At 27.1% G+C, this 22866-nt stretch overlaps 7 protein-coding genes across 7 annotated transcripts; 5 read left to right on the forward strand and 2 right to left on the reverse strand. All coding sequences in view use genetic code 12, as the record gives it.

Annotated features, from left to right (window-relative positions):
- Positions 1 to 13: 13 nt before the first annotated feature.
- Positions 14 to 988, forward strand: KGF55_005043 (uncharacterized protein; the record flags this gene model as incomplete). The annotated part of the gene is made up of 1 exon (XM_051760013.1): positions 14 to 988. The coding sequence occupies one exon, from the start codon at positions 14 to 16 to the stop codon at positions 986 to 988; it is 975 nt and encodes a 324-aa protein (XP_051612206.1).
- Positions 989 to 2421: 1433 nt separating this feature from the next.
- On the forward strand, positions 2422 to 4818 carry SEC1 (Sec1p; the record flags this gene model as incomplete). The annotated part of the gene is made up of 1 exon (XM_051760014.1): positions 2422 to 4818. The coding sequence occupies one exon, from the start codon at positions 2422 to 2424 to the stop codon at positions 4816 to 4818; it is 2397 nt and encodes a 798-aa protein (XP_051612207.1).
- Positions 4819 to 5216: 398 nt separating this feature from the next.
- Positions 5217 to 9956, forward strand: YCF1 (ATP-binding cassette glutathione S-conjugate transporter; the record flags this gene model as incomplete). Its single annotated transcript, XM_051760015.1, has 1 exon — positions 5217 to 9956. The coding sequence occupies one exon, from the start codon at positions 5217 to 5219 to the stop codon at positions 9954 to 9956; it is 4740 nt and encodes a 1579-aa protein (XP_051612208.1).
- A 1103-nt stretch (positions 9957 to 11059) lies between these two features.
- On the reverse strand, positions 11060 to 11668 carry ISU1 (iron-binding protein; the record flags this gene model as incomplete). Its single annotated transcript, XM_051760016.1, has 1 exon — positions 11060 to 11668. One exon carries the CDS (start codon positions 11666 to 11668, stop codon positions 11060 to 11062), a length of 609 nt encoding a protein of 202 aa, XP_051612209.1.
- Positions 11669 to 13524: 1856 nt separating this feature from the next.
- Positions 13525 to 17538, forward strand: LPI9 (protein phosphatase regulator; the record flags this gene model as incomplete). Its single annotated transcript, XM_051760018.1, has 1 exon — positions 13525 to 17538. One exon carries the CDS (start codon positions 13525 to 13527, stop codon positions 17536 to 17538), a length of 4014 nt encoding a protein of 1337 aa, XP_051612210.1.
- Positions 17539 to 17904: 366 nt separating this feature from the next.
- Positions 17905 to 18801, forward strand: RPL5 (60S ribosomal protein uL18; the record flags this gene model as incomplete). The annotated part of the gene is made up of 1 exon (XM_051760019.1): positions 17905 to 18801. The coding sequence occupies one exon, from the start codon at positions 17905 to 17907 to the stop codon at positions 18799 to 18801; it is 897 nt and encodes a 298-aa protein (XP_051612211.1).
- A 140-nt stretch (positions 18802 to 18941) lies between these two features.
- On the reverse strand, positions 18942 to 20795 carry CLB4 (B-type cyclin; the record flags this gene model as incomplete). Its single annotated transcript, XM_051760020.1, has 1 exon — positions 18942 to 20795. The coding sequence occupies one exon, from the start codon at positions 20793 to 20795 to the stop codon at positions 18942 to 18944; it is 1854 nt and encodes a 617-aa protein (XP_051612212.1).
- Positions 20796 to 22866: the final 2071 nt, after the last annotated feature.

Raw genomic sequence — 22866 nt, forward strand, 5'->3', positions numbered from 1 at the left:
ATCAAATCAACCAATGCATAATAGTTCATCTTCGATATCGTCTATAGATGATCTACATAGAGTCCAACCTAGTCCGATATACGTACTAGATGATGGTGAATCCAATAGCAACAATGATTCCTCCAAAAAATCAATTAACAAACCTAAGAAACCTACTTCAAAATGGTTGATTCCAATTTTATATAGAGTTCAAAAGTATAGTGCATATTCATTCTTATCATTTTTAGGTATACATTTAACATCCGTTATAGTTGTTCCAATACTACCCATAAATCCAGAAATTAAAAATGAAGTTTTTTCAATAACTAAAGCTATTTATCATGATATTCCATTTTTTGAATCATTTGTTATAATAGGATCATCTTTAACTCATATTTTATCTGGTATAGCATTAAGAATCATTAAAAATTATAAAAAAAATCAAATTAAAGAAAAACAACAACGTCATAAATTAAATTCTGAAAATATCATTAAAATCAATAATTCAAATATAAAATTAGAAGATAATGATGATGAAATTGGATTAGGTGGAATATCATCAATTTTTGGCTTGGGGTATAGAAAATCTTTTATTACTAAATATTTTAATTTAACTCCATTACAATTTTCAGGATATCTTTCAATACCATTTTTAATTTATCATTTTTACAAATTTAGATATATTCCATTATCAATAGAAGGTGATTCATCATTAATCAATCTAGATTACGTGAATTATGTTTTGAATTTGAAATTTCCATTATTTAATGAAATATGTTTAGGAACGTTAGTATGGGTAGTAAGTTATCATGTAACTAATGGTATATTAAAATTAAACTCTTTATATAGTTCTACTTGGAAGAAAATAGGACTTGGAGTAGTAAATACTATTGGAATTATGGGGATGATTAGTATTTGGTTTTTCAAAAATGATAAACAATTTCTTTTTAATGGAAATGATTTTGTTGGAAAAGCATTTAAGAAATATTTAAATTCTTATTTTTTATAGACTTGTGTATATATTTATTTATTTATTAATCAATTATTTATTTATTTATTCATACTTTATGTTATCAAAATTTGTTTAAAATAATTTATTCACTCGTTTGCACTGAAAAAGGTTCGACTATAGATTAGAATCATCACTTGTTCGTAGTGCAATGTCCAATTGTTTCTTCTAATTTTTTGAGATAAATGACTTGTAAAAGGAGATGGTTTGATTCTGCTTATACAGGTAATTCTTTTTCTTCAGTATTATGACTTGAAATTGTAGGACATTAACTCAAAAATATCTGAAACTGCGTTTGGTAGCCGTAATTCTTGGCTTTTCTTGTCGTTATCGTACACAAAAAATTCACCATTTTAGTGAATAAATGAAGAAGATACATTGTGCTGTGTCTAAAAGTGATTCTTTTTAAATTCTGACTATAATTGTTTTCAAGTTTGGAATAAAGAGCTGATTAAGATCCGAGAATTCCATTAAAAGAGTTCCTCCGAGATCAACGAATTGTGTTTCTGGAATGTGTGTGAAATCATAATTTTCACCATTTGGTCAAAAATTGGTTCTATTCTGTCACATGAGTGAGTCCTATGCTTTAAAATTTCATATATATCTTGCATCTAAAGGTTTTGATCTTGCGCGATCACGAGTTGGAGTTCATCTAATTCATATCTAGAACCCAGCAAAACAAAATTTCAAATATCATGGGTAGGACGGGTTCAATAAATAGTATATCTCGTAACATTATAAATATCATTGTGAATATGATTCAAGCAATGAATCAGAGTTATGAATACCTGACCAATTTATCTCGAATGAAGTTTTGCAAGTCGATGTGAAATAAAATTTATCTCCATTAAATCTGACTGAAAAAATCTGAACATTTTGTAAAACTAGTAGACAGATATAATATCGTATCCTACTTTCCATCATCCTTTGGGCAAGAAACTATTGAAGTAATTTTATCAAGACTTCACTGATCTAGTTGTTTTTTATCTATCTTGACAATCTTAAACTTGATAATAAGAAAATGATCCAATACGAATATTATTTCACACTTGGAGATCTTGAATAATATTACACAAAACACAAACACACACTAGTAGTAAACTGAATTAGGAAATAAGTAGATTTTTTTTTTTCGATTTCAATATTCCATTCATATTTACTTATTAGCATACCATATCATTCTAGATCATAGAACCAATAGAATAAGATACACATTCATATATATCCCTTGTACTACTATATTTATCACATTAGGATCAACCAAACTATCACTTCAACTTTAGGAAGACATTATCGACCAAACTACTCCATCTAGATCATTTTTTTCTTTTTTCAACTGTATCATTATAAACCTTGCTGTCGAACATACACTAATAGAATCATAGATCACTGATCCATTACATATCAACAAACTCACATAAAGCTTTATACAAATGGTGTCTAAGAACAAAGATCCAAATTCATTATTCAATATTCAACATGATTACATATACAAGAAAATAAAAGAAGTTCAACAACCAAAAGAAATATATAATTTAATTATAGATAAAAATATAGAATCCTTGCTATATAAAGTTTTCACAAAAGATCAATTACTACGAATAGTTGCATCAGTAGAAATAATAGATTCAGAAAGAAGAAAAAATACATATATGACAGGTATATATTTATGTGAAATAAATATTTATAATTTAAAATGTATATTAGCAGATATTCAAACAAAAAGATATAAAAATGGTATTGCATTATTTAGTTATTTACATGATGATATATCACCCAAGATAAGTGAATTTTTTTATGGAAAATTTTTAAAAAATCCTAAAACTGATGAATATTTTACAAAAATAAATTTTTTAAATTTTCAATACAACCCCATTGAAACAAGAGTGTTTTTAACAGATGATAAAACACCCAATTCAATGCCAATATATTATAATTCAAATGTAATGGAATTTATAATGCCTCAAATTAATTTAGTTGCAAAATCGTTATTAAATTTAATGATTTCAATGGAAGAATATCCTTTTATTAGATTTTATCAACCTCAAGATGGATCATATTTAGCTAAAAGATTACCTGAATTAATTGCTGATCTGTTTCAAACTCAAATGGATGAATATTGTAGAAAAAATCAAAATTATCCAACTCCAGAAGTTTCAGCTAAAACAAGATCTGTCTTGTTGATAACTGATAGAACTATTGATTTATATTCTCCATTATTACATGAATTTACTTATCAAGCTATGGCAATGGATATAGTTGAAAGTTTAGAAAGAGAAGGGAAATTTAAATATCAAAGTGAAAATGAAAAAGGTGATATAACAGATGTTGAAATAACATTAGAAAATGAAAATGATGAAGATTGGATAAATTTAAGACATTTACATATTATTGAAAGTTCAGAATTAATTGTAAATAAAATTACTGATTTAATTAAAAATAATCCTTTGTTGATAGATAGATCAAAAGCAAATACATCATCAGATTTAATGTATATTGTTGCTCATTTAAAAGGTTTTGATGAAGAAAGAAAACAATTAACATTACACAAAACTCTTATAGATAAATGTTTAGATATAAATGCTTCAAGAAAATTAGCTGAATTTGCAGCAGATTTTGAACAAACTTGTTGTGCTGAAGGTGTTAGTTTTGAAGGTGAAAGAAATAAACATTTACATGATGATTTAATAATATTATTAGCAAGAGGTGATTTACATATTAATGATAAAATTAGATTAATTTTAATATATGCTTATTATAGAGGTGGATTAATTAGATCAGATTTTGAAAAATTAGTTAAATTTATTGGAGTTAATGATAGACATATAACAGGATTAATGGAAAAATGTTTTAATAATGTTGATAAATTAGGTTTTGAAATTTTTAAAAAAAATGTAAAAGATAAACCATTTATAAAACAACAATTTCATACAATTAATAATGAAGGTACTTATAATACAAGTAGATTTACTCCTGGAATAAAGACAATAATGCAAAATGTTGCAAAATATTCATTAGATAGAGAATGGTTCCCATATTTTAGAGATATACCTTTAGATGATGAAGTTCAAACACAAGATTTATTAAATGGTCCTATAAAAAGCAAAGATCAAAAACAACAACAATCATTAAATCCAAGTGGATCTTTAAGAAATCCAAGAATAAAAGCAAGTTGGGCATCATCAACAAATACTCCATCAAGTTATAATGGTACAGGATCATCATCACAAAAACAAAAACAAAGAATTTTTTGTTTTGTTGCGGGAGGAATAACATATAATGAAATTAGATCTATATATGAATTAACAAATTCTTTAAATAAAGAATTTTATATTGGTTCAGAATCTATATTAAAACCAAGAGATTTTTTAATTGGTTTACAAAATTTAGGTGATAATAAAACTTTAGAAGCATTAGATTTAAATATTGTAAAAGAATCTCAAAAAAGTGATGATATACCAACTTATTTATATAATGATGGTACAGGAATACCTAAACCATTTGTACGACAACAATCTTCACTACAACAACCATATCAACAACAACAACCACAAACATCCGTACCGCAACCACAATTTGGTCAATCTTCATCTTTTCAACAACAAGTTCATGAACAACAACAAATGTATGCAAAAGCTCATGGTTTAGATAATAATGGTAATGGTAATTCAAATGGTCCTTCTCATTATCAAAAAAGAAACAACTCTACAAAAAATTCACCATCCGGTATACAACAACATCTTGATAATGATTCTGTTTTAAGTGGTTCGAATAATTCAAAATCTTCTAGTACAAGTAAACGTTCAAAATTGAAGAAATTTTTTAAATAAAATTTTCGAGCCGTCTGAGTATATTAAGCTAGTTTTAGAATGAATTAAAGAAACATTATCGCATTTAGCTTTACATTATCTCTCGCTAACTCTCGTTAACTCTCATGAAATTTCATTCTGATTAGTAATGGAATTGCTTATGTGATTAGACACGGAATTAAAGACGAAAATGATATGGTAGCATTTATTACCGAGAGAAACAAAACTTTAAAAATTTAAAACTTTCTGCATAGAAATTTTCAGGTTGCCATAAATTGTATATAAAGAAAATCATCTTGATAGACTTCATAAGAATTGATAAATAACTAGGTTTATAAGTTATAGATTACCATACTTGTATATATTCAAATCAATACCACACATCAATTGGTGCAGATTCTATATACTCAGCGTTTGAAATGGAGAAACAAATTGATTATTCATCAAATGGTATTAATCCATTTCTAACGAATGGGTTGCATCTTATCAACCATTTCAATGTTTTCACTGCAAATCATAATACTACTGATGATCCAACTAATTTTAACAAAAGTAACAATTTCTTCACTAATTTAAGTTGGTTAAGTTGTAATACTCCAAATGAATCATGGGGACCATTATCATATGAATTTAAAGATTTTACACCATGTTTTTTACAAGGTATATTATTTGGTATAACATCACTATTAATGATTTTTATTGGAAGTTATCAAATAAAATATTTGAGAGATAAAAAAATCACCGTGGCTAATAGAATTAATTGGACATTTTATATAAAACTTTTATTAGTTTTTATACAATTAATATTTCAAATTTTAATAGTTATTACTTTCCCTTATAAGAATGGTGGAATTATACAAACTTCAAATTATTTAAATATTATGTCTACCGTCATAGCATTTGGTATTCATTATTTAGAACAATTTAAATCAAATATATCAAATGGTGTATTATTATTTTATTGGTTATTTCAAATAATTTTAAATTTAGGTAGAATATTAAATTTACAATTAAGAAATAAATTAAATACTGTATTTTCAAATATAGTTATTTTGATAACTGTTAATTCATTTTTAATATTAATTATGGAAGTTTATTTTCCAATGAAACCTTTAAATTATTTTCAAAGATTAAAAACTATAAGTCCTTATGATAGAGCAAATGTTTTTTCAAGAATTACATTTGATTGGATTGGTGGATTAATGAAAAAGGGTTATTCAACTTTTTTAACTGAAAAAGATTTACCACCTTTACCAAAAGATTTAAAAGCTAAAAATACAACAAATGAATTTAATCATTATTGGAATAGACAACCTTCAACTAAAAAATCATTATTTTGGGCTATATCACAAGCATTTGGTGGTGAATTTTTATTAGGTGGTGTTTTTAAAGCTGCTCAAGATTCTTTAGCTTTTATTCAACCTCAATTATTAAGATTATTAATTAAATTTGTAAATGATTATTCAAAATCTGTTAAACAAGGTAAACCCTTACCATTAACTAGAGGTTTAATGATTGCTGTTTCAATGTTTTTAGTTTCAATTATTCAAACTGCTTGTTTACATCAATATTTCCAAAGAGCGTTTGATTTAGGTATGAAAATAAAAAGTTCATTAACTGCTACTGTATATAATAAATCATTAGTTTTATCAAATGAATCAAAACAAGAAAGTTCAACTGGTGATATTGTAAATTTAATGTCTGTTGATGTACAAAGATTACAAGATTTAGTTCAAAATTTACAAGTTATATGGTCAGGTCCTTTTCAAATTATTATATGTCTTTATTCATTACATGATTTAATTGGAAATTCAATGTGGGCAGGAGTTGCAATAATGTTAATTATGATTCCATTGAATGCCATTATAGCAAGAACTCAAAAAAAATTACAAAAGACACAAATGAAATATAAAGATAAAAGATCAAGATTAATTAATGAAATCTTAAATAATATTAAATCTTTAAAACTTTATGGATGGGAACAACCTTATTTACAAAGATTAAATTATGTTAGAAATGATTTAGAATTAAATAATTTAAAAAAAATGGGAATATTTATGGCTGTATCAAATTTTACTTGGAATTTAGCTCCATTTTTAGTAAGTTGTTCAACATTTGGAGTATTTGTTTTAACTCAAAAAAGAAGTTTATCAACAGATTTAGTATTTCCTGCTTTATCATTATTTAATCTATTAAGTTTTCCATTAGCTGTTGTTCCAATGGTTATTACAAATATTGTTGAAGCTCAAGTTGCTGTAAATAGATTAACTAAATATTTAACAAGTTCAGAATTACAAAATAATGCAGTTTTGAAACAAAAACCAGTTGATCAAATTGGTGATGTTGCAGTATCAATAAAAAATGGTACATTTTTATGGTCAAAATCTAAAAAGGAACAAAATTATAAAGTTGCTTTATCAAATATTAACCTATCAGCAAAAAAGGGTAAATTAGATTGTATAGTTGGTAAAGTTGGATCAGGAAAATCTTCTATAATTCAAGCAATATTAGGTGATTTATATAAATTAGATGGTGAAGTTATATTACATGGTAAAGTTGCATATGTTGCACAAATTCCTTGGATAATGAATGGATCAGTTAGAGAAAATATTTTATTTGGTCATAAATATGATCCAGAATTTTATAATCATGTTTTAAAAGCTTGTGCATTAACTGTTGATTTAGCTATATTAACTAAGGGAGATCAAACTGAAGTTGGTGAAAAAGGTATATCATTAAGTGGTGGTCAAAAAGCTCGTTTATCTTTAGCAAGAGCTGTATATGCAAGAGCAGATGTTTATTTATTAGATGATCCTCTTAGTGCAGTTGATGAACATGTTGGAAAACATTTAGTTGATCATGTTTTAGGTCCCAATGGTATATTAAAAAGTAAATGTAAAATTTTAGCAACAAATAATATTAAAGTTTTAAGTATTGCAGATAATTTAAGTATGGTAAGTGATGGTAGATTAATTGAACAAGGAACATATGATGAAATAATGAAATTAGAAAATTCAAAATTAAAATTATTAATTGAAGAATTTGGTAAAAAAAGAGAAGAATCTCCAAAACCAATAACTAATGGAAATAGTGAGGAGGCTAAAGATAAAGATGATTATGAAGTTAAAGATGATATAAATTTACAAGATTTAGACTCAGATTGTGATTTAGAAATTACAAGTTTAAGAAGAGCAAGTGAAGTATCATTAATACCAGATGATGAAAGAGATCCTGAATTATATGATGAAGAACAATTAGAATTAGAAGAAGGAGAAGTTGAAAGTGATGATAAAATTGCAAGAAAAGAACATATTGAACAAGGTAAAGTTAAATGGGAAGTTTATAAAGAATATGCAAAAGCTTGTGGATCATTTCATGTATTTATTTTCTTGAGTTGTGCAATATTATCATATTTAGTTAATGTTAGTTCTACTTTTTGGTTAGAACATTGGTCAGAAATAAATACAAAATATGGTTATAATCCAAATGTTTTAAAATATTTAGGTATATATTTTTTACTAGGAATTGGTTATTCATTAAGTTCATTAATTCAAAATATAACATTATGGATATTATGTACAATACAAGGTTCAAAAAAATTACATAATTCAATGGCTGTATCAGTTATAAGAGCTCCAATGTCATTTTTTGAAACTACACCAATTGGAAGAATTTTAAATAGATTTTCAAATGATATTTATAAAATTGATGAAGTTATTGGAAGAGTATTTAATATGTTTTTCAGTAATTTAATTAAAGTTACTTTAACAATAGTTGTTATTTGTTTTTCAACTTGGCAATTTATATTTTTAATTTTACCTTTAGGATTTTTATATATTTATTATCAACAATATTATCTTAGAACATCAAGAGAATTAAGAAGATTAGATTCAGTTTCAAGATCACCCATATTTGCCAATTTTCAAGAATCATTAGTTGGTATATCAACAATTCGTGCGTATGGTAAAGAAGATAGATTTAAATTTTTAAATCAATCAAGAGTTGATGAAAATATGAAAGCTTATCATCCTGCAATAAATGCAAATAGATGGTTAGCTGTTAGATTAGAATTTTTAGGTTCGATTATAATCTTGGGATCTGCAGGTTTATCAATTTTAACTTTATCCAATGGTCATTTAACTGCTGGTTTAGTTGGTTTATCAGTTTCTTATGCTTTACAAATTACTCAATCATTAAATTGGATAGTTAGAATGACTGTTGAAGTAGAAACAAATATAGTTGCAGTTGAAAGATGTTTAGAATATTCAAATTTAAAAAGTGAAGCTCCTGAAATTATTCCAAATCATAGACCTCCTACATCATGGCCACAACAAGGTGAAATTAAATTTCAAAATTATTCAACTAAATATAGACCTGAATTAGATTTAGTTTTAAAAGATATAAATATTGATATAAAGCCAAAACAAAAAATCGGTATTGTTGGTAGAACAGGAGCAGGAAAATCATCAATAACATTGGCTCTTTTTAGAATTATTGAAGCATTTGATGGTGATATTATAATAGATAAAATTCAAACAAATACAATTGGATTATATGATTTAAGAAGCCGATTATCTATTATACCACAAGATTCTCAAGTATTTGAAGGTACAATCAGATCAAATTTAGATCCAACTGATGAATATACAGATGAACAAATTTGGAAAGCTTTGAGTTTATCTCATTTAAAAGATCATGTTGAAAAAATGTTTAATGAAAGAGAAACTGAAGATGATAATCGAGGACAAGGTCAACAACAACAGACAGTTGAAGAAAAAGATGAAATAAATTCACCATTAGATGTTAAAATTACAGAAGGTGGTTCAAATTTATCTGTGGGACAAAGACAATTAATGTGTTTAGCTAGAGTTTTATTAAAAATGAATGATTCAACCATATTAGTATTAGATGAAGCAACATCAAGTATTGATCAATCAACAGATAGAATTATTCAACAAACAATAAGAACAGAATTTAAAAATAAAACTATTATAACTATTGCTCATAGAATTGATACAATTTTAGATAGTGATAAAATCTTAGTATTAGATAAAGGAAAAGTAGCAGAATTTGATACTCCTGAAAATTTATTAAAAAATAAAAATTCATTATTTTATGCTTTATGTAAAGAAGGTGGATTTGTTAATGATGATGATTGAAAAAAATTGAAAAAGTTGAGAAAAGTATAATTTATAGATTTATTTTGTAGTGTATATTATTATTAATGTTATAGTCAATTTTCACTAACTATTACATCTTAATTAAAGAAATCATTGCTCTTTCAACCTATCATGTAGAAAAGTAATGATAATCATGTTTTGTAGTATTAAGTCTTCAAGAATGGAGCTCAAAATTTGTACTCCAAGGTACATACCCAAAGCTCTAACGATTCGAACTAACGATTATAAATTTAATCGGTCTTAGATCTCGATTTGACGACTATGCCACGTAATTTTGCAAGTTTTTGTGGCATAGCGGTTAGAAATTTTGTTAAAAGATTTTGAAAATCGACCCTTGGTTCGAATCAATGGTCCCGTGTTTAGCTGTAACATTTTACTCACTAAACGAGTTGAACTTGAGTTTAGTCACTTTTGCAAGATCTGCGATCGAAATGACCACTACGCCACGTCAAAAACTCAAATTTGGCGTGGCGTACTTGTTTTTGATTGGTAGCAAAGCGTCAAAACTTTTTCATTGATCTTTTGTTCGAATCTTTACATATGGTGACTCAATGTCTCAATTTAAGGCTCCCTGAGTAGTCTGAGATCAATTAAGTTAGAGCAGTCTATAATTTGAGGCAAAATCAATCTATCCATTATCTCTTTGAGCCAAGAAACGACGTTTTCATGTCAGAAACTCAAAATTTGATTTTTTGACCTTACATTAAGTCCTAAAAAAACACACTAAATTTGTTTCCCAAATGTTGAGCAATAGAAATATAAGAATTTTGTAGTTGTTTGACCTTACTTAATTGGTAGATAACCATTTTTAATTTCCTGGCTTTAGAGATTTGTATTTGAAGGATGATATTTGCAAGAAATTATTTAAGTCTTTTACCGTATTTCAAAACTCGGTCCGATAATTGAATAAAACTCTTGTAGTATTCAATGCCTTCAAAATTGTTCTATCAATATCGCCAAATTTAAAGAGTAGTAATGTAAAATATAATATGAAAGTTCATTCACTATACACGTATAAACTCAAACTCCTCATATAATTTTTAAAAAAAAAAAAAGAATGGGAACTAACATATAATGAAAATCTAAGCAGTAGTAGCAGTAGTAGCACTGTTTTCAGTAGCAACAGCATCTGGACCTAATGTTGGTTTTTTATTAAATCTTTTTGATCTATAATCTTTTACAGCAGATTTTATAGCATCTTCAGCTAACATAGAACAATGTAATTTAACAGGTGGTAAACTTAATTCTTGAGCAATAAAAGTATTTTTTATAGCTAAAGCTTCATCTAAAGTTTTTCCTTTAACTAATTCAGTAGCATAAGAAGAACTTGCTATTGCTGATCCACAACCAAAAGTTTTAAATCTTACATCTTCTATTTTACCAGTTTTTTCATCAACTTTAATTTGTAATCTCATTACATCACCACATGCAGGTGCACCAACTAAACCTGTACCAACACTTTCATCATTTTTATTTAATGTTCCAACGTTTCTTGGATTTTCATAATGATCGATAACTTTTTCATGATATGATCTTTTAGAGATTATTGAATTTGTTGTGGGTATAATTGATTGTTGTTGTGGATGTGAGAATGTAATTGTTGATGGCACTATGGTTGATGACCTTATTAAATTATTTGATTGTAATTTTAGTAATTGCCTTGAATTTCTTATTATTGATCTTGATAACATTTTATGAATATGTAATTAGTTTTGATTAGTAACGTAAAATAATATAATAATATAATGAATTGTATAAATATATGAGTAATTGCTTTGATCTGATTCGATTAATTTGATTGATTGATTGAACTTTAAGATTATATCAATACAAGAATGCACAAATATATGATTTTGTAATTCAAAAGAAGGGTGTAAGTAATAAGTTTATAATCTTCTTTCCTTTCTTCTCCTCAATCTCTTTCTTTTATATTTTTTTTATTTAAATATTTTTCAGTGTGTAAATGTAAATTGATGTCATTTATTGTAAGAATTTACACTACTCTGTACTATATACACACTATAGATCCTTTATCAATTTAATCTATGCTTGATGCTACCATTTAAAATTTATTTAACGGAGCCGAGGTAAAGAACTTTTATATAAAACTATAGAATCAATTGGATTAATAATACAACGAAGAGTAGTCGAAAGACCAATTCCAAAATTCTTTAGGCTAATTACATTAAATTTGTACTTCTTTTTTTTGTCTCACAATTGGGTTGAACACAACGGTTAGGCTTAATATTTGAAATGCAACTAGACCGAAAACAACACCAGGCAACAAGCGATCGAATGAAAAATCCATTTTTTTGTATCGATTAGCTTAAACTTTTAGTAAGAAGTCAAATCTAAAGCTTAATGATTTTGTTATCTATAAAACGTAACAAATTGATTCAAAGGTTCATGGACGAAAATTTGAGCACGTGCATAAATTTAAATACACTTAAATATATTGTATTCTCTACTCATTCCTTTTAACGAGATCTACAGTAGCAAGAAAATACAACTGAAGTATTGTCTTTTCAACAATAACGATTTAGTTCAAAACTTGATTGTTCAATTTAGATACAGACTATATATCATCGATTGTTCTTTAAAATGTTTGTTTACTATTTTGAATTAAGGGACAAAAAAAAATAATTAGGTCGAGGAAAGTCGGAGTTTTATTCGTTTTGAAATCCCTTCGATGAAAATTTCAATTTATAATAATTTATTATTTCACCAAGATTCAAATTTATGTGAGATGTGAGATCTTCAACGTGTTTAAATAATATACTAAATACCAATGGGCTCAGCCATATACTTTTTACGAAAGCATTTAGAAAAATTGTAATGTAAAAATGGTTCATTACTTTACATTATCTGGGGAAAAATGTTTGAAACAAACAACGTATGATTCTGAGACATACTATAGATTTACAAAATATAATACCAATTCCTACAAGTGAAGATAGATCTTCAATTTCAGAAAGAAATTACTTACATTACTAATACATAACTTAATTCCTTAGCTGGTTCTTTTAATATTCCCGTACCCCTAACTATTATTCTTGTTATTTGTCTTATCTATAATCCCCTCGTATTATTACTATATTATATTTACTAAATTGTTATAACAGTTAACGCATTTTCTATTTCGTATAACAATATAAGTTGTAAAATTTATAAATTATACCAATTCATCTTTTTCTCCTCATTCTTTCATTTCAAGGAAGTTGCACATAATTGGTCTTCATCATCAATAGATTAGAGTTATTGTGTAATAATCACCTAATATTATTAATTAAATTAGTTTTCAAAAATCGGTTGTAAAATTATATCATTCAAATAGTTGGGGATCATTTACAACCAAAAATTATATCGATCAATCACATTCATTAAATATTCATATCTTTATTTATCAAATATCGTTTGAATTAGCCAGATTATAAAGGTTATTCCCCTCGAAAACCATTCCATAGAGACAAATAACCATCTGATACCAGCTCAATATTTTAAAATCAAATCAAACTTGATTTAATCAGCCTGAAATTTAGTTATGTCCATGGCAAATCCTCCTTTGTCAACTCAAGATAAACCAATAACAAATTACAATGAAGCATTGAATAGCCAGATTAACAATACGAACCAACAAAATATCCAGCACCCACAACAACTACAACCGCCTCCATCACTGATTCTTAATCAAAATCCACCAAATGAAAGCAACAACACAGGAGTATCTAATGGTGATGTTGATTGGTTATTTCGAGGAAAAAGTAAGAAATTGGCTAAAAAACAAACTAGTAATGTACCAACTACGAATAACAACGGTAATAATCAACTGAGTAATACGAAACCAAATGGCAATATAAATGAACAATCAGAAGACAGATCAAAAGATGTAGCAAAAAAGCAAGAACATTCCGAGAATCTTCAACAAAAACAAAGTCAACAAACTCCACCGCAAGAACCAATTCAACAACAACTGAAACATATCAAACACAATAATGAAGAATCGTCCACATCTACAAAGCAACCCGAAAAGACATCAAAACTAGATAAATTAATCGGTCGTTCTAGATCATCATCGGCTTCAAATGTTACACAACAGCAACAACAACAACAGCAACAACAACAACCAGCTAAACGAAGAACAAGTAGTTTCAATATCGCACCTTCGTTAACAAGTGATTTAGTATACAATGATCATGATGAAGCACTATTAGCACAGAGAAAAAATGTATCAACTCCCAACTCATCCACCACTTCATCACCAAGCATTTCAAGATCAAATAGTAAAAAAGGTTTATTTAGTTCGATAACGTCTAAATTTAAATCTCCACAACATTCTCAACCTCAACAACTGCAGCAACAACATCATCAGCAACAAAAACAACAACAATCACAATCAATACCGTCTTCACCAAAATTAAATCCAAATTTAATAGGTTCAGCTTCAAACCCCAAAAGAGATGAAGATTTAGTTTCTCAAACTGATAAACCACCAGCAGGAATACCTACACGACGTCGAAGTTTAAACAATCAAAAACCTAATAATAATGGTGGGTTATTCAAAGAATCATATCAAGATGAAAATCCAGTAAGTGCGTCACCTAATGATAGTTTAAATTTCTTTAGAAGAAGATCATCAGCTGCTAAGATCAATCATAACAACACAATGACTTTACCGCCAAGAGTTATACTAAATAAAAACAATAAAAGAGTTAAATTACCATTAAAAGATTTAAAAGATGTTAAAATTCAAAGAGTTACCTTTGCGATAAATCAATTAGAATATGATCCTCAACAACAAATCCCATCAAGAAGACCTAAAAAGGGTAATGTATTAATTCCTCAAGATTTAAATGCACCTCCACCAAGAGTATGTTTAGGAATTGCAGTTAGTTCAGAAAAAGATGGGAATGATAAAACTAATACCACTACTTCATCATCACAATATAGTGAAAAAGAAATATCAATGGCATATGAAGCTCAAAAGAGAGCATTAGCAGAAACTGAAAAACATCAATGTGAAGCTCATTTACGAGCTAAAAGAATAGCAATGGAAGTTGCTAATTTCAAGAATATAAAATCAAAACAACTTTCAAAAGAAAATGAAATAATTATTGAACAAAAAGAAGAAGAAGAAGAAGAAGCTGATATTGATTCAAAAGTACTGAAAAAATTTATAAATGATGCAAGAGTTGATCAACCTTTACATTTTCATGAACAACATTTTGAAAATGAAAATGAACCCGAAAGGAATTCTTCTTCAGAAAAAGGATCATCACCATCATTAGAAACTATTTATACAAGATGTTGTCATTTACGTGAAATTTTACCAATTCCAGCTACATTAAAACAATTAAAAAATAAAACAGCACCATTAGAAGTTTTAAAAATGTTAAATCCCAAACCAACATTAATTGATATTTTATCATTTTCAGATTTTATTGCAATAATACCAATAAATACAGTAATATTTGATAATGTAACATTAACAACAGAAATGTTAAAAATAATTTTGGGATCTCTTATAAAAAGTAATACTTTAGAAAAATTATCTTTGAGAAATGTTGCAATTGATCATTTTGGTTGGAAATTATTATGTACATTTTTAGCTGTAAACAAGACTGTTAAAAAATTAGATATTTCTCAACAACGTATAAAATCAGAAACAAGTTCTGATTGTATTAGAGGTAATTTAAATTGGGATTTAATTATTGAATCATTATGTTATAGAAATGGAATTGAAGAATTAGTTATAAATGGATGTAAATTAAGTGATGAAGTATTTCATAAATTAATTAATAAAGCAGTTAAAATAGGTACAAGAAGATTGGGAGTTGCAAATATAGAAATGAATATTAACAAAGCTCAAATGGTTGCTGATTATGTTATTGATCCTGAATCTAATTGTGTTGGAATTGATATTGCTTTTAATGATTTAAGTCAAGGTCAATTAAAACCTTTTATTAATGCTTTTAATAATGGTCATGCAAGATTAATGTTTTTATCTATTAATTCAACAAATTTATGTGATGTTGAAGAAGCTTCTGAATTTTTAAAAAGTTTAATTAATGTAAGAACATTAAGATTCTTGGATTTAAGTTCTATCCCCAAAATATTTCCTGAAATTATTTCTTCATTAGATGAATATTTACCACAATATGGAAATTTAAGAAGATTACATTTAGATTTAAATGAATTAACTGCAAAAGGGATAGGATCAATTGCACTGTTTTTATCAAAAGTTCCTCATTTAGTTCATTTATCATTATTAGGTAACAAGAACTTAACTCATTCAGTTGCTGCAACATTATATTCAGCAGTAAAACAATCAACAACTTTATTTGCATTAGATTTAGATTATGATTTAATTGGAGATGAAATATCTCAACGTATTGCATTTTATTTAATGAGAAATATGGATCAATCATTAAATTCTCAATATCCTTCAGAATTTAATGATAATGCAAAAGAAGAAGATTTAATGTTTGATGGTTCATTATTAATGGAATCTGCAGAAAAATTATTAAGTGAAGTTGATCAACATGATAAATTAATTGATTTAAAAATTCAACAAATTATTTCAAATGCAATGTTGGAAAAAACAAAAAGTATTAGAAAAGAAATTCATACTACAATTGATGGATTATTTGCTAAGAGATCTCAAAATAATTTATCTTTTGAAGGTAAAGAAAATTTAGTTAGATTTTGTTTATTAGATTCAACTTTAGAGAAACTAGTTCAAATGTTAGAATCTGTTCAAAATCATCAACATCCTGAAAAACCAAATGAAAAAACTACTACTGAAAACGGTAATCATTATTATGATGATACAATTCATCAAAGTTCACATGAATTAATTACAGCAGGACCAATTTTATCACCAAGATCATCATCTACTTTCCCACAATTAACATCATATTTCCCAGGTAATGAAAATAATAATAATTTATTAACACCACATCAAGTTGTTGTTGAACCAAATTCAGAAGGTAAAGATATAATAATTGATAAATTTACAGGTAGACCAGTTTTAATGAGATCAAATAGTCAAGCAAGTTTACATGCAAAAGAACAAGAAATTGAAGAAGGTGAATTTCATAAATTTGGATTATTTATGCAACTGAGAAATGATGAAGAATTAAATAAAAAAGATTTTCCCTTGTTAAATACTTTACCTTCTGGGTCTGAATTAAGAGATGCAATAATTAAAGCAAAAGGAATTGAAAATGTTAATGATTTAATTGATAGGATTAATAAGAAAAATACAAATAATAATCCGATTGTATCAAGATCAAATCTGACAGAAAATGTACAAGAACAACAGCGATTACAACAACTGCAACAAGAATTACAAAATCAATACCAACACCAACAACAAAGTACAAAACATTCCATTCCAACAAGTCCAACTTTTCAAGCTAAACGTAATAACAGTAATGATGATACAATTAGTGAGACTGGATCAATTGAATCAGAAATTCATCAACCTAATGCTATGGTTGATGAAGTTTATGAAAAATTATTAAATCATGCTGAAAAAACAAGATCAAATAAATTAGAATAATTAATGAAACGAAACATTTAAATTTAGTTTATATTTTTTAATTCTCTTTACAATTAGTATGAATAATGTTAATATCAGGTATATTAAATAAATTTAAGAATGAGACGGTTCAAACTTAGCTCTTCCACTCTTGTTCATAATTTTGTGGATAGCCTACTTTATGTTTTAAGGTCGTATGCTAACTAAGTACTTGTCTGCATATAACACTGTGTTTTACAATTCTCACAAAAAAAAGTAGTGTAATTCACAAACTGAAAAATTTTGAAAATTTTTTTTTTTACAAACATACAGTCAAAAGTTTTAATTTAATATATTTACATTTTACAGTTTTTCAAACTATCTCATCAAATCCCACATCAATTCAAGATGCCTTTCCAAAAAACTTTAAAAACTTCAGCTTATCATTCAAGATTCCAAACTCCTTTCCGTAGAAGACAAGAAGGTAAAACTGATTATTATCAAAGAAAAAGATTAGTTACTCAACATAAAGCTAAATATAATACTCCAAAATATAGATTAGTTGTTAGATTCACTAATAAAGATATTATTGCTCAAATTGTTAGTGCTCAAATTACTGGTGATGTTGTTTTAACTGCTGCTTATGCTCATGAATTACCAAGATATGGAATTAAACATGGTTTAACTAATTGGTCAGCTGCTTATGCTGTTGGTTTATTAGTTGCAAGAAGAGCTTTACAAAAATTAGGTTTAGATGAAACTTATCAAGGTGTTGAAGAAGTTGAAGGTGAATTTGAATTAACTGAAGCTGTTGAAGATGCACCAAGACCATTTAAAGTCTTTTTAGATATTGGTTTACAAAGAACTACTACTGGTGCTAGAGTTTTTGGTGTTTTAAAAGGTGCTTCAGATGGTGGATTATATATTCCACATTCACCAAATAGATTCCCAGGTTGGGATATTGAAGCTGAAGAATTAGATGCTGAATTATTAAGAAAATATATTTTTGGAGGTCATGTTTCAGAATATATGGAAGAATTAATGGATGATGATGAAGAAAAATATAGAACTTTATTTAAAAATTATATTGCTGATGAAATTGAAGCTGAAGATGTTGAAGAAGTTTATGCTAATGCTCATGAAAAAATTAGAGAAGATCCTTCATTTAAACCAACTGAAAAGAAATTTACAAAAGAACAATATGCTGCTGAATCTAAAAAATATAGACAAACTAAATTATCTAAAGCTGAAAGAGATGAAAAAATTGCTAAAAAGATTGCTGCTTTCCAAGCTGATCAAGAATAAATTAATTAGTATATTTTTATAGTTCTTAATGATTATATCCTAATTCTTTTAATTTCAAACATTTGATTTGTAGAGATTTACTACAGACTTATTCTTCAATTACATCAATTGATTATTCATTCATCATTAAGATTAAGTGTTTATTCATTTACTTCTCTTCTAATTCCATATACATGTTCTAAATAATCTTGAACAAATAATGAACTTCTTCTAAATCTTCTTTCCAGATATTTTTCAAATATAGCTTTATGATTTTTTTCAGGATATTTACAATTATCTAATAATTGTTCAGCTAATGGTGCTACTTGTCTTTCACAATATCCACTAAAATAAACATGAGCATCTGTCCATTCTCCTTTATTTAATAAAAATCTTGATAAATAATGAGCTCCAGCTGCAAGCCAACTTGTTGGTGATGAAACAAATCTTGAATCCATTATTGTTATTTCTAAAAAATATTTTGCTAATGTTCTTGTTTCATAATCATATTCATCTGCTTTTGAAATTCTTCTTAAAAAACTCATTGGACCTGGCCAACCTAAATCAAATTCTAAACTATCAATCATATAACATTCAGCTTTAGTAAATTCATCTACTGTAAAACAATTATCGGTCATATGAATTACTTCTTTTATTGTTGGAATATTAATTTCTTCATATTTTGCAGCAATTAATAGTGCAACTGCTCCAACTAATTGTAATTTAGTCATTGAAACTTTTCTTTTTGATAAAAATCTATCAATTATATTTATTGATAAAAATAATGTTTCAGGTAATAAATTAAATTTATTATGAATTTGAACAATCCAATCATTTAATACACTTCTCATATCCCATTTTAATTCTTCTTGACATCTTTCCATATAAAAAGGATCAGGATTATATTTAATTTCTAAATAACCCATATATTCAAATATTTCTTTTGAATATTCACAAACCATTGTTGGATCATTCCAATCTTCTCCATTTACTAAATCCCAAGTTTTAAATCTAGGATCTGAGTTTATTAAATCTAGTTCTTTTTGAATAGATTCTGTCCAGGGAGGAATCATAATGGATCTTTTATATTTATAGATAATTCCCGTTGGATTTGAGATTCTTCTTGTATATAATCGATCATGAATTGTTTGTTGTTGTGAACGATAATGATGATGATGGTGTTGTTGGTGATGCTGTTGTTGATGGTGTTGTTGTTGGGACTGCTGATTTTGCACTAGTTGATCTTGACGTTGTTGATTATAAGTTTGATTGAGTTTATTTTGCAATTGACGGCGCTGTTGTAGTAGTATTTGCTTACGAACATCTTCGTCTATTCTTTCAACTTGTTCCGGTTGTTCTTCTTTAACTTCTTCTTCAATATCACTTTCAATTTCTTCACGTATTTCATATCTTGGTTCACGATTTTCAAAATCTTCCTCCTCCTCTTTGAACTTAGATTCGTAGATCTCATTTTCATTATGTATCTGAACAGAAGATCTACTCTGTTGTGAATCTTTGGGGTATTCAAATAGTTCATCTGATGAAGATATACGCGGTTTTTTATATGAATTGCTTTGATCATTCTGAGTATCTGATGGATCATGATTATATTGTGTTTGAGTTTTTACTTCATTTTGTTGATGCTGATTATGTTGTTTTTGAATATTTTGATGATGATAATCAAGACTACTTGAATGAATATGCAGTGGTTGATATTGTTGAGATTGTTTATTTTTTAATTCATTAACGCTAAGTTCTTTTAAGACTTCCCTTTTATATTTAGATATTATATCCCTTGTAGAAGATGTGCTTGGTTTGGTTTGTTGTGAAGTTGGTTGAGTCGCAGTTTTATTCGGTATGTTATGTGAAGTTGTTGCTGTTGAGGATGATATGTTTTCATTAGAATTCAAATTCAAATTTGATGAAGTTGATTTTGTTGTAGACGACGACAATAAATGCTTTTGTTTCAATTGTTGAGTTATAGCGTTTTCATCATTTATTATTGAAGACCTCATTTTCTATAACGTGTTGTCAAATAATGATGTTTTGGCTCGATGCCAATGAAGGTTTTAGGTTACAAACTTCTGATGAATTTGTAATGTGTCAAATACTAAATGTTGAAATGTCTTGTAACTGACTTGAATAATGAGTGAGTCAATTGACTATCGGATGACTATGTATGTATATCAATAATCTTTAAACTGATTATGTTTTACTTGAATCTTTGTTTATGTTTTAACCAAATATTTTTTTTTTTGGTTGCCAATTTTTTTTGTGAATATTAAAATGAAAAAGATATTACCAACAATGATAATTTACAACAATTGATAATTTGTAAAATAATGATTGTAATTTGTTTGTAGAAATGAATAATGCTGATGAATTGAGCGAATGACGTGAGTTGGACTTTATTTGTGTATTGATCTAAATCAATTACTCTTAAACGAATGAATGAGTGAGTTTGTTTATTGAAGTGGGTGACTATTTGGCAAAGCTTTGATAATAACGAAGTTTAAAGACTGGAAGTAAAAATCTTGATAAGAAGTTGGTAAGTTTAAAAGAAAAGAAAGTATAGTGATTTGGTTATAATTTGAATACAGAATCAAAACAACACCAAAATTTTCAAATATGAAATTAAGATCAACTACGCCCTAACTACCACGAACAACAGCAGCGTAAAACTGAATAGACTCGTACTAAAAAATTTAATCTACGTCGAGAAGTCACGTCCCTATTTGTTTGTTTACATTGCCAAAAATTTTGGTTGCAATTACGAACACAAAAACACGCAATAGTAACTAAATCATAATAACATAATAATACAAGCAAAAACATCTATAATGTACGAAGAGACATCAGTTGAATTGTGGGTAAGTAGAGTGTAATACTGGATTGTAGTATTACATATGGTCGAGACTAAGTGATATGATAGCCCTCTTTCAAAAATGGATTTTCTGATATTGAAATGGTTAAACCTATATTAATAGCTAAAAATATGAATTTAAACGCGCTTTGAATTAACATTCTTCATTCTTATCACATTCTATCCATAATACTAAGTAATAGGTTTATGTAGATTTGATTTAGAGACATGTCATGACTGGTTAGAAAGTGAAAGTTTTGTTCAAAGAAAAATCACAACTGTTTGATCTCGAAATCAATATTATATTAAGCATAGATATTATCAAATCACATAAATTTTGCGTCAGAATACTTTTCATTTTTTTGCAAAATACAAAATTCCAAATATTTCTGAATAACCATTCTATTAAAACGTTGAATAGAGACAAGGTTCCTATCTTAATTGAACCAACTGTTTCTAATTCGGAATGTTGGTTTTCAAGTGATTTTTTTCTTGGATAGAGAAATGATGGAGCACCATTCGAAATGGAATTCAATCAATTAAAGTTCGGTATTGTTCGAATATTAATTGTGGAAATGGCATTCATTAGTAAGCTTTGGATCCACATGGTTAGCAGATAAGTAAATCCTTCCCTTGATCTTTTGAAATTGATTTGTCTACTCAACGAAAATGTTTTAATTAATAGCACTTTTATCATTGAAGTTGAGAGAAATACACCTACTAGTTATGACAACCAAAATTGGTAGTCTCAAAAGAAAGAAACGAGATCAATAAAACCAATTCCAATTTATACCAGAAATTAAGGCCAACTAGATCTAGTAAAAAAAATAAATCATTTCTTTGTTGCTTTCGATCTTGTTGAACTATTGTTTTTTTGATTCCGTATAATGCAACAAGATCAACTTTTAGTTTTTTTATTTTTGTTTATCTTACTTTTATAAACTGTTCCTTAAATATGCATAAAATTACAATATAGGTTAATCTAAATGACGTAAATACGTCAATCTTTCAAATCTTTTGGTTAATTCGTAAAGTATAAGCGGAATTTAGGAAATATATTTTAATTATAACATTACTTATTTTCCTGAAAGCTCGAACAATTGCAAAAGTGCAGTATAATCAATCAAATTGATTAGTTGAATGCTTGTATGTTCTACCCCAAGAAAAAAAAAACCATCAAACGAGTTTGATGAAGTAATATTAGTATCAATAAAACTACATTA

Source organism: Candida pseudojiufengensis, assembly GCF_024610245.1.
Source record: "Candida pseudojiufengensis strain CBS 10847 chromosome Unknown scaffold10, whole genome shotgun sequence".
NCBI classification, from domain to species: Eukaryota; Fungi; Ascomycota; class Pichiomycetes; order Serinales; family Debaryomycetaceae; genus Lodderomyces; species Lodderomyces pseudojiufengensis.